We start from the raw sequence: 13002 nt of genomic DNA on the forward strand, positions 1-13002 counted from the left end.
CTTGAAGTATCCATCAGCACAATCTGGATTTGGAAATGCCATATTTTAAAAAGCACATACACCCACCAATTTCCATGGCTGTTGTTTTTGTCTTGAAAATATCAATATTCTATTGGCATCATTGAAACAACTGGTCCAACTTAGGGTCTGATGCCTTGTTCTCATTTTACTGGGAACCTCAAGTGCCTCCTTTTGGAGTAAAATGAGCCTGCTTATCATACTGTTATTGAGAGGTGGAGAGGTTGAATATACTCCCTTGATACAGAGTGCTCTGTATTTTTCCATCTGAGAGGGAGAGAGAAACACCACATCTAGAATTTCAGTCATACCATACTCCTGTCAGGGCACAAACCCAGTTGGAAATAAATAACATGGAAATAATGCATTCTTTCAAACCTGTGTTTTGACCTTTATATTCATGTTGACCATCAGTGCTAAGTCAAGCAACTTCAGAAATAAATCAGTTTCAGAAAGGTTTGGTGTGAGGTTAATTCCTTAGATAGGAGGGAAAAATCTGCACCAGGCAAAGTGTTTTCTAAATGGAGACTGAAACAAAAAACCTACCTGAGAAGTGCTAATGTACTTTAGGAACCTTGAGGCCTCATAGTTGAGGGAAGGGGTTGGACTTGCCCATGGTTGTAGTTCAATGTGCCACCTTACAGTCTGTAAAACAAAGCAAAACAAAAAACACCTTAAAGGCAATGCAAGCATAAATTACATGGGCTAATAAGCTAAGGAGATTTAATTTCAAACTAAAATCGCTTCCTGCGGGCTTGTCTACACATGAAAAACATTTCAGAACAAAGCAGGGTTTCAACTACAGTGAAAAAGCATCTAACCATGATTCAAAATTATCAGCTTTGAAAGCAGATGCAGGTAACTCAGAAAGTGCTCCTCATCCAGGATACATGTGTTAACCCAATTATTCTAGGACACCCATGTAAGCTGGGAGAAATGCATGAAGATAACCAAGATCTAAATAACCAAATCCGACATCAAAACATGTCAAAATAGTGATATTATTTTAATTTCATATCTATCAGGTATGAATGTCAACCAAAAGAAGAACTTGGATTGCAAACACTAATCACCAAAGGAAACCCCTGCAAGCAACCTGTTTTCTTTTTTAAGATCTAGATTTTATTGAGAAAACAAGCTCCTTGAGGACTTTGAGAAAAGCCCTCTTCCTCTCCCACGCTTGCCTGACACATATGCCAGAATTCTTTGTTCCCCTGGAAAAATGAAAGTGTGGCAGCCTGCGGCCCCACCACTCCTCATTTACACAGCCCCAAGGAAGTAGCTTTGGTGGGTGCTTTCTGCACTCCTTCAGCTCTGAACCTTGGGGATCCTGCCAGCTTTTCCAGTAACACTTCCCACGTAGAGTGGGACAGAGAAGGCCTTTCAGACACGTGCTTGCAGAGCAACAGGGCTCTGTGCTCCCATCTGCACCTCCTTCTCCAAATTCTGCCCACTGCCATGCTGGGAAGTTTAGACTTGTCATCTCTTGCCCTCAAGTAGATAAAAATACAAGCACGGTGTTAAGTTGTACTAAATCAAGATTGATTCCTCGTGGCCTTTCATCTCCAGGCACCATAACTCACTTCTACGCTCGGGCAGGTACTATCAAGCTTCCCTTTAATCATCCTCAATTAACTGAGCTTCCATAATGGACAGGATGGGGTTTCTCCCTCAAAGGCTCATGCTGGCATTCAATAAAATACAATCAGAAGCCCCACTCGGGATTCCCACAGGACTGTATTTCAGATGGAGCCCTGGAAAAAGGGGCAGGAGAGAGCAATTAGCCAGGGAGGATGGAGGCAGACAGGTGAGCTCCCAGACAGGACTGGTCTGTGGCATCAGGACAAGAGCCAGCACAGTGACAGCAGGGATCCTCTGATGCCAGAGAGGAATGCAGGAAAGAGAAGGTAAAATTAGAAAAGATTATTAAAGAGGACCACCAGACCAGATGGCGTTTGCCTTGAGCTGGTATCATGAACTGATATTTTTGCAGCCTAAGTAAACATAGTCTACAGTGAGTGTGAGCCAAGGGGTCTGCATGAGGTTTGTTATTCCTTTAGGGGTTATTTTTCAGATTTGTTATGGATTTTGGGTTGTTTGGAGGGGTTTGGTTTTTGCTTTTTTTTACTTTAAAGAGATGCTGAAAAGGATATGGAGATTTTTTTTTTTCTACTCCAAAAGCAGACAAAAGTAGCATTTCTCACCCTGAAACTTCCTGCCTGCAGCAAACTTGGACTCCTATACTCTGCACAGCATGAGCCTGGAAGCAAGCTAGCAAGCCAGCTCTGCAGCTGCATGTCCCCCTGACCTCTGCTTGCAGCAGGCAGCCTGCAAACAGCCAACAGCAGGAGGATAGGTGCACACCAGGGAGGGAAATTCATGTAATCTTTCAGAATGAGTCACAGTTCACACGGCTGAATAACGTTTGCAATGACAGGAATGCTGCTGTTTCAACAGGCTTGAAAGCTGAAATGAAAATGAAGACTGACAACCATTTTCAGAGGAAAAAAAAAAAAAGAAAAAAAATCAACCAACTAAACAAAAAAACAACCAAACAAAAAAAAAAAAAAAAAAAAAAACAAACAAAAAAAACCAACCCAAACCAAATAAAACCACCAACCACCCAGATACCTACATATCTATGCCCAGTTATTCTGAAATCTATTTGTGTGAGAAGTAGCTGAAGTAGCTCATTAAGGACAGGAATTGCAGGGTGACCATTGTGGACTATTCAGCAAGAATTCCTTCTGCAGAGAGTTGACAGGGAAGAAAAAAATATCTCTATAATGAACCACATGAATGAGATTCTTTTTCAGCAGAGTGCAATGTCCAAGGGCCACTGCAGCTTACACTCGGGTTCTTAAAATCTTGAAGATGATAAACTGCCTTCCCACTGACTGCAAACTATTGATAAAAACATGGAAATGAAATAAAAACCCCAGTGACTTACTAATGCAGTTTTACTAAAAAATAGTGTTGAGGGGAAGGGGGAAAGGAAAAAGAACAGAAAGACTTGAAGCTTTTGTAAAGTTCTTTAAATTTCAGAGCAGTACATAAATGCTACTTTTGTGACAGGGATCAGGCCCGAGGCTCCTGTTTGACAGCAATGCTTTTGAATGCTTTTCTCAAACTTCACACTTGGTGCCTGGCTCCTTGGGAAGCAGCAGCCTATTTCCATTCACTAACGAACACACAGGAGAGTCCTGCTCCCAACACCTCCTGACACCCCCACAGGGTGCCTCCAGAGCTGCCTCACAATAAGATTCACAGACAATGGATGGGGGTGAAAATCCAACGCATCTCTGGGGCTGGGTGCACCCCCGCCCCGAGGGTAACTCACAAATGTCAGTGATGCACTTTGGGCATGTTCAGGAATACAAAATATCCTCCTGAAGGAGCTGTTCCACAGGTACATTCATAGCCTTTTTTTATAGCTTTCCAGGTAATTTTCAGCCTGGTTCATAGTATTTCCATGTAAGCCTCCTCAAATAAACTCTACAGATGCTTTGTGAAAATCAGGTATATCCCTGATAAAAAATGATCCTTATTTGAGGAGTTTTCCCCTCTCTTGACTGTGCAATTTTGTTTACTCAGAGCAAACCAGACTAGGGCATCATGATTTGGGTTTTCCCACCCATATCATGGAAATCCCCAGAATGACTGAGGACAGGTCCCTGTGGCTGCTGAACAAACAGGCTGAGATGCAGCTCCTTTCACAGAGGGCTTTACAGCAAGAGGAGCAGAGGAGCTATTACAGCCCAGATTGCACAGCTCTGGATATGAAATTCAGATAGGCTACCCAGGAGGAGCCAGAAAATAGGTGCAGACAATCTGCATTTCTGCCCATCACCATGGCTGTGCTCTCTCCCTGTGGTATGGACTCATCCAACCAGACACCATGACTGTGTTTCCCAAACATCAACATATCCATATTCCACAATATAAAGACATTACAGTAAACTCTCCAGTACCTGGAAAGTTACAATGGCACTTAAAAAACTATACTGAGTATCTTAAAGTATCCCTGTGTACATAGCTTCACTTATGGACACATCAATTGAAATTAACACTGTAAGAAAATCAATCTTCAGCAAGACTTTGTCAGACACTGACTTCAGCTACCCCTGAAGGTAATGGATATCCAGAAACTGTTATTCAGAGTGGTGTCTAAATTTTCACCACGTGAGATAACCATAGAGAAAATAATATCTTAAAGGAATGCCACAGCTTTGTTAGGAAAACTAGGATGCATTTGAAGGTCTGATTTTTCTTCCAGGTACTTCACACTTAAGGATAAGGACTGATGTTTCCTTCAGACCAATCTCACAATAATCTGCAGAGACTTCTCTCTGGAGACCACTTTTCCCCTATTTTTTTTTTCCCCTTGTAGCCATCTGTGATAGTCATTTGATAGTCCCTTAATAACCTGTAGTACATATGTGATATACTTTTAAACTGTCATTTAAATCTTTCCTAAAAATCTGAACTCATAATATAGAATTAATTTAAGTCAAAATGCACAAAGGGCTCACAAACCAGCAGGTCTAGGATTGTAGGTCTGCCAAACGTTTGGCTTTTCCAGCCTAAACTTACGCACAAATAATTAAATTCTTTCCAGACCAATCCTAGTGTTAGTGCGCTGATTCAAAAAGCCCAACCCCTTCCTTCCCTTCTGCTTACATTTGAAAGGGAATTAATAAGTTTCTCATATTTCCATATTTTTTAACTCAGTAGCTGTTTCTCCCCCTTTTTAATCTCCTTCCTTTTCAGCAGCCAATTAAAATACAGAAACAGATTAGCCATTTTTGTAAACAAAAATTCGGGTATCCCATTGCCCTGCCAGGCAGTCTGTTGCTTACAAAGAAGAAACAAAAGACTTGTCAATATATACACAGATGCCTTAAGTAAATCCTCCAATTAAATCATGCAACAATTTAATTTTTTACATCTGAGGCAGGACCAAATGTGAGTGGAAATAATTTGTGGCAATAAATTCCATCAAGAACTGTAAATATTTGCCAGCCATAGAAACAAATGACATGCACATCTTCATCTCCAATTACTCTGCCTGTGTACTTCAGCAGAACGGAACCTGCTCATGGGTGAAATTTTGCAGGTATTTTATCAGTTTGAAAGGCAAAGCATGGGATTCAGATTCAGGCTGAAAAACTTCAGACATCTACATGGCAAATTTATTAGATTGCTTCCTTGAAGGCTGTTGTCCTCTTATGGTAAATCTTCCATACCTTCTGGGTGATTTCTCACGGGAAGATCCTCACAGCACTGACTCCTTATCAACATAGCCAACAAACTCCATCTTGCTTCACAGCACAGGCAACAAACTCCAACTCTCTCCTCACCCAGCTGACCCACTCTTTCGTAGCACTCTTATTCTTACTGGACACAGCTGTGGCCCATTTAGGGCAGGCCTGTTCCTAATCTTTGGTGATTAGTACAGCTGCAACACCTCAGGTGTGAGACTATATTTCTGCACTATATTTTCTTACCTTCTATCCCTCCACAGAAGGTTTGGCCTTGTGAGAACAGATTGCCCCCAGATACAATTCACAGAGCTCGGACATAATTTTATTTGTGGTCCCTCTCAAGCACCTGTGGCCTTAAGCTTATTAGTTTATTGTGGTGATAGTGTTTGAGATTTTTCCCTCAATTCCAAAGTACCCTGAATAGTGAAAGCTGTGTGCTGCAGCCCACGTGAGCCCTGGCTTTGCAGGACACGCCAGCGCCCCACGAGGGACACGCGATCAGCACAAAGCCTGCTAAGGGCAGTGGGCGGGCTCTGAGGGTGGAGGCAGCCAAACCTGGCCCACTGCTCCTCTTGCTGACAGCACAGAGCAGCTCCAGCAGCAGAGAATCCCTTGTGAACACCCACGTTTAGTTTCAGAGGCAATTAGCTGGGTGACTCCCAGAGAGACCCAGGGGGATAGAAACACTTGTGCATGCAGACAGCCATCAGCTCAGCTCCCACAGTGGGCTGGGGAGTCAAGTTATTTGACAGGATAGATGAGGCAGACAGGATCTTAAAGGAATGATTAATCTCACTAGAGAATAGACATATAAAATATGTAAGGTGAGTCAAGCCCAGGAAAAGTCCATGTCTCTCCATGACCTGCAAAGGAAGCCTGAAGGATGTGCTCAGGAACACTTACACCTCAGACCCTCAACAACACAGAAGAGAAACCCCAGACCAGACATTCACACAGCCCATGCTGCAGAAAAATGTGCATTTTAGAGGGCTGAGGCTGTTCTTTAGCTATGAGCCTAAAGCAACATTTAGCTACACTTTATTCTTCAGCAAGGTTGAGTAATTCCTGTTTTATGTTTGGAGCAGCAGTATGTGGCACAAGTAAAACAAACTCCACCTAAAAGCGGAGGTATCAGTAGGAAAGAACAAGTATGCCTTCAGCCTTGGCACAGACCTCCTTGAGAAGGTCAATTCATACAGTCCCCTTTAGCTAAATGGAACCAGCACCACCAGGGCTCAAAGGCACACACTCGTAAAAACCGGCTCCTCACATGGTTACTGTGGAGCAGCAGGGACACACACAGGCTCAGCCAGCTGTAATTTAAAACACAGGCTTGCAAAGTGACTGACTCATATTTAAAGCTCTGAGTGAATTAATTTCCAACACAACTGGCTTTATAGATATTCCATCCTTACATGTCTGAACTGTTTCTTTCCTTTCTTTTCTCTTTCATATTACTATTATTTTCTTTTTTTCTTTGCAGTTTGTCTTTCTTAAACATACGAGGTTTTCTCTTAAGAACCCATAGTGCAAAACTTGCTAATACACACCTCCTCTGCATGTGTGTGCCTGCACTGAGAGAAGAACAGTGGGTTCCCTCTGAGGCATCAGGCATTGAGGGAATCACAGGGAAAAGCAGCTGACACCTAGTCCTGCAGCCACCCAAACTGAGAGTTTTCCCTCCAACAGTAACACTTCCACACATTGCACAAAGTCCATGATGAAATGAAGGGAAAAAAATTAATGCAAGAAATATTTCTATTTCTCCATGTTTCTACTTTTCTAGTTTATCTAAGGCAGAGACATCTCTGACACCACTGCACACATGCACACAGCCTTCTCCATACCCAGTCACCTCTGGATTGCTCTGTCCTCTGCAGGCACCACATTGGAGCAGTGCAACGAGCAGGCCACCAAGGGAGCCCCTGACACAGGCAAACTCCTGAGCTAAAAAATCTGCAGTGTGTTACAGAACCACAGAATAGTCTGGGTTGGAAAGGGCCTTTAAATATCCCCCAGTACAACCCATTTCCATGGGGCACACACTCCACTAGGTCAGGTTGCCCAAAATAAACAGCACTGCCCCCAGGACAGACCCTTGATGGGCACCACTCATTACTGGTTTGTCATTTAGACATTGAGCCACTGACTACAACCAAATCCTTATCCATCTACCAGTCCATCCATCAAATCAATATCTTTCCATTTTGGCTGTGCCTAAACAAGTCCCCATCCTCAGCATGTTTTAACGTGTCTTCCAGGAGGACCCACTCCATGATCTTATCCAAAGATCTGATGTTGGAACAATAAATAGGCTGAGGAACAATAGCTTTGTGCCAAGATAATCCAGCAATGTGTCACACATGCAGTCCAGCTTTCCCATGCAGGAAGGCTGCTCAGGAAGTAAATCCTGCCTATGGAAAGCAGTCCTGTGATAAGAGTGCTTTTTGCATTAATGAGTGTCTGTCTTAAATTCAGATGGATTTCCAACACAATCTGTATGTGGAGAATTCTGTCTGGACATGTGTGTTTAATTTTGTGGAAAAGGGAATGTCTAGGATGCACTTAAGTCTCCCCTAGGTCCTCACTCTCTGTGCATCATCTTTTCCAAGTCTCTGCAGTGCAGCACACATTTGTCTGCCTGAAAGCAAGATGTGAGTGCTGCAAGAGTCAATTTAGGAAGCTCCAAACATCACCCAGAGGGCTCCACTTAAAAGTAGTTTATCAGCAGTGGCTTCGTAAGGCTCCAGTTTGCACCAGTAAGTAAAACTCTTAGACTTAGCAGGCAAAAGGAAAAAATGCAAAGTTTTACATTAAAATGAAGAAAACTATTTTCTAACATCAAATCTCATTAGAAAAGCTTTCAGTCACTGCATGGTAATTGAAACCAAGTCTTCACTCTAGTAGAGCAAGTCAGTCTGAACATGAATGCATAAGAATCCCTGAAAAGACAGCAATCACTAAGCATTTCACCTCTGCTTTCCTTTTGTTAATATTGATGCTTATTTTCTGCTCCTTTTGCTTCTCATTTCCCATCTGAAGGTGTGAAAAGGAGCCACATCCATACAAATTATTGCTCTGGGGGCAGCTGCTGCCCTTACCTGCAGGCAAGCTGCACTAGTGACCTCCATGTAAAACACCAACAACTTCAATGCCCTGGGAGATTCTGTGTTTCACACACAAAGCCCACACTCAAGCTCTCTCCAACTCTATTTTCAGGTTTGTCTTTTCCCCTAAACAATGATCTCAAAAGAAAAGCATGCACAGAAAAAAAAAGGCAGGCGTTGATTTGAAGTGACAGAATTTACATCACTTTAAGAATCAAGAAATGGATTTGGTGAAATAAAGAGCAGCTTCCAAAATTAACAGGAGGAAGCCAGATCTGTAGAGGAATTTAGGTGACTAATGCTCCAGTGAATTCAAATAGTAACCCTGAATTCCCCAGGAAAGATATTGGGATATTGGGGTATTGGGAGCTTACTTGCCAGGTTTACTTTAGCCACTGTGGACACCCCTGTAAATTCACCACCACCTTGAGTGCAGGTTTGGGACTTACAGGAAGCAGAGATTCAGATGACTTGCCAAAATATTAATTTGCAAGTACTTATGAATTCAGAAAGCATTGCATCTAATTCATAATTTACACAGCATAACTACCACTCCTTGCTACCTCTGAGAAATAAATCCCTGCAGCCAAATGATCTGGGGGCTGCAGGGGTAGGAAAGGGCAATGCTGCACTGGGGAACCTCTCCTCAGGCATTCAAAGGTCACCAGAGACTAACAGCTCTGCCACTGGAAATCCCAGCAACATATGGGAGAAATGCACATTTATTAAAAGAGAGATTGATTTTACTCTAAGAGACATACAGCTTTGAAAATAGCCAAGTGAGATTGCTTTGCTACAGTTCTAAAATAAAATAAATAAACTGGGCAGCAGCATTCCTGCGCTATCCAGAGGCTGACAGCATGATAATATATCTAATGGAGATAAAACCAGGAGCCAAAACAGATTCAAATTTATGGAAGTAAATTCTCAAAACTGCTTAAGCAGCTCAATCAGCTGAATTCCTTCCAGTGCCCGAATGCCTTTGCCAACACTTAAGGGTAACAGCAAGAAACAGATACAGCAACCACCGGTCACTGCTTGTCAAATTCAGTTTCTTCTAAGCAGAGGCAAGACCGTGGTTTCAGCCTGTATTCATTACTGCTTTAGCTGAAGTGCACTGGCTGAGAAATATGGAGATGTCATAATCCATTCAATAAAGGAAAAAAGCTATTTTCCTCTAGGTTGACTTCACTGCAAAATTTAAACCATAGAATACAAAAAAAGGAATTCATTAGTAAATACTGCGCTAGCCAGATAAGCTGAGTTTATTTTGTGCAAGTTCCAGCACTCTAACTATGATTTACATAGAGGGATGCCTCTGGCAGCCTATCCTCTGACTTCAGAGCCTCTGCCTGAGGCTAAGAACTGGAGGAAAAGAAGGTGCTTTTGAGTAAAACCAATGCTTTCACACAAATAAGAGCATTTCACACTTGTGCAGCCTTCTCTCCCATCCAAGTGGAATGCAAATATCTAAACAGAAATGGTCCACCACTCCTTCTAGACTAAAGGGAGATACGCAGTTTTAGAAAACTCCTTCCTCTTCACCTTCCTCTCCTGGGTAAGGACCAGGACAACCTTCTGTGCCCAGGGAGCAGGAGAGGGCACCATTTGTCACTATATGTCTATAATCTCATAAAAGAAGTAAATATCAACTCTTATCCATGGGTAAACCAAAAGGCTGAGTAACTTCTACAGGTATTTGGATTTCAGAGTGTAAAACCCTAAGGCAAGATAGATAGTATTTACAGTATTTACCCTAAGGCAAGATAGACAGTATTTACAACAGGTGCTGTTCCTTCAACCCACCATTAGTTCACTTGGTTGAACTGGGTTTTACTGGATAGCCAAGGAAGATTCAAAAAGCCAAACTCCACTTTTTTCTTCTTTAACTCCTTATTTCATAAAAGCGTTAGGTAATGGAGTTCCACAGAATGAAATGTATTCTAGCTTTAAACATAGTCCCTTTCTTTTTAAAATATAATTGTAGATTAGTGCCCTTGGTCTAGAGCTATGTAAAAGTCTTTCAAATAAAATAAAACTGTGTTGGGCAAGTAGTTCCCTCTATCTAGAAAGGAAACAAGAGCTGGCTTACAAGTTGTTAGGATTTTAAGTACAAAATGATACATTTATTTTCCAGTCTATAGAGAAGAAAATCAAGCTCATTTCAAAGCACACAAATTCATCACAATCCCATGGAAGATGGGCTTGGGCAAATATGTACCATCCTCTTTAATCAAGGATATTTTCCAATGTTTTATCACTAATTCTGAGCATTACACAGATGAAGTACTTAAAAACTACATGGTTGACCCTGAACTCATGATGCACCACAATTCCCATGGATTTCATAATGAATAATAATTGCAAGATCAAACCATTAATCAAGATGTCTAATGAAGAAAAACCGCATCAGCTCAGCAGCAACCAATTGACACATAATTGCTTCTTGTTTAATTTTCTCAAAAGAGGGAGGGAAAAGGAACACAATGTTGCTGCTTTGCCCTATTCAAGATGAAACAAAGTTCATTTCTTTGAAAGTTTCAGTACTGCAGAACAACCATAAGGAACGCGCAGAGACAGGGCACCAGTATTAAAAATTTTGGGGTTTTTCAGACAGCTTACCCTGTGGTATTTACCTATTGGATAAATCTCACTCCTCCACTACTGCTGTCCACTCTGCAGGGAGCAGGAAAGATTTGAAATGGACCCCTATCATTTTGAGGCTTCTAAGTGGCAGATATCTTCTAACATTGCATGCTATATCAATAGACATTACCATCTGGTCCCCCTAACATTTCAAACAGTGTCTCTTTGTAAAATATGAAAGAGGATACTAAAAAAGGGCACTGACTTTGAAGCTCCCAGTTGATTATTTGACTTAGCTAGCTGCTAGGAGAGGAATGAGGGAGAGGGCTGGGGATGGATGAGGCCAAGAGGGGGAGGCCAAAACAGCAACAGCAACTCTGTGTTGTTAATGTCTGCTGGTTCTAACATAATTTTCAAATGGACACCTTTCCCAATCAGGTCCAGCCCCTGGCACATCACTGATATTTGCTTCTCTGCAGTAATTTTGGCCAGCAGAACAAGGTGCTGCAGACACACACACACTCAAAAAGTGACCCTACCTCCTCAAAACTAATAGCAAGAATGGATTTTTAGCAATATCCCTAAGACAAACAAATTGCCTATCAGGGTCTTGTACGTGTTTCCTTGTTAAACTCTCAAGGCCATAGATTTGTCTTCCACGGGCCAAGAAGGGCAGAAGTTTCAATTCCTTCAGTTTGCAGAAGCCACGAGGTCAGTCCTGGAAAGAACCCAGAATCCTGTCTCTTCCAGAAGAGCTCACAGCACTGCACCTGGAGCTGCATGTGAAACCTATCAGAAAATGGAACCCAAAGTAAACTTCAGTGGGTCACTTGCTAAACGAGCTGTGGGTCAGCTCTTTCTTCCACAAGCACGTAAACCCAGAGGTTCTCTATACAAAATCTGAAGCAGCTGGCTTGACCTGACTGTCCCAAGAGACTCCAAAAGCCAATGGCCCACTGCATAGTCCTCCTGGTCCTACACTGCCAGAGACAAGAGAAACCCCCATTGCACGATGAGGAGAGGTGCAGCAGGAAAGATGTTTCTCACAAGTATCCCAGATTTGGGATTTACAAAATCACAACAATTCTTTTCTGACTCTTCAAGAACTCTGCAAAACCATTTTCTGCAAAGAGAATGGAGAAGACTTTGGTGAGAAGCAAGATTTCTATCTTCTAACAGCTGCTGGAGCTACTGCATTTATCATTACACAAAGACACAAGGAAAGGATTTTTTATTTTATTTATACATGTGTCAGGATGGACATAAATTACAACACTAGCATTTAAAGGCTGCAAAAAATCAATAAGAGAGCAAAATAATCACCAAGGTGTTCCCCCAGAACCACACTCAGAACTTGTGCTTTTCAGGGGGTCAGCAAGGACCCCATCCACCCATTCTCTGACAGTGCAGTTCATTTGCAGCCAGAGCCTTTCCTGGGGGCACCTGTGCTTGATGGCACATTCCAAAGCAACACTACTGAAGATGGAAGAGAAGGTCAGATGGGGAAACAACATGTCATTGAAAATCCAAGCCCTTTCACTTAGCATAAACATCTGGGAACATTTCCGCCATCTCCTGCTGAAATTGACCCAGTTGTTGCCACGAGAGCAAGTTCAAAATCATGGTTTGCATCTGTTACCCTAGGCATCAGTCCATTGGTGCACATGGTTTCTATTACCCTGAGGGACCGGCTAACTCAAAATAGGGCAGCACATCACCCTGTCACTTTTGTAGGCAAAAAAACTGAACAAAAACAGCATTAGTGTGAATGTATGCATACAGATTGCATGATACATATGCTATTTACCACAACTGAAAGAAAAATTGAATCACACTTATTTTCCCTCTTTTAATTGTTCCACTGAACTGCAGGTCATTTGATCTCAGACTCACAAATATGGAAGGGCTCTGGACAACACTTCATCATGCACAAAAGTATCTTGGTGCATATCTTCTAGCTGCAAAAACACTCCAGCTGATTAAATGACTCACATCCACTGCACACAGCTCTGGAGCACTGAGCAGCC

The 13002-nt window shown here is 42.2% G+C and overlaps 1 protein-coding gene across 1 annotated transcript in view; it reads right to left on the minus strand.

Annotated features, from left to right (window-relative positions):
• The window catches only part of METTL24 (methyltransferase like 24), a 44558-nt gene that overhangs the window by 23820 nt on the left and 7736 nt on the right, over window positions 1-13002 (minus strand). Inside the window, exon 2 of the mRNA XM_063151002.1 lies at window positions 565-663. Within this exon, the coding sequence (XP_063007072.1) occupies window positions 565-663 (99 nt within the window). The remainder of the gene's footprint in view (window positions 1-564; window positions 664-13002) is intronic.

This window comes from Melospiza melodia, chromosome 3 (genome assembly GCF_035770615.1).
Source record: "Melospiza melodia melodia isolate bMelMel2 chromosome 3, bMelMel2.pri, whole genome shotgun sequence".
NCBI classification, from domain to species: domain Eukaryota; kingdom Metazoa; phylum Chordata; class Aves; order Passeriformes; family Passerellidae; genus Melospiza; species Melospiza melodia.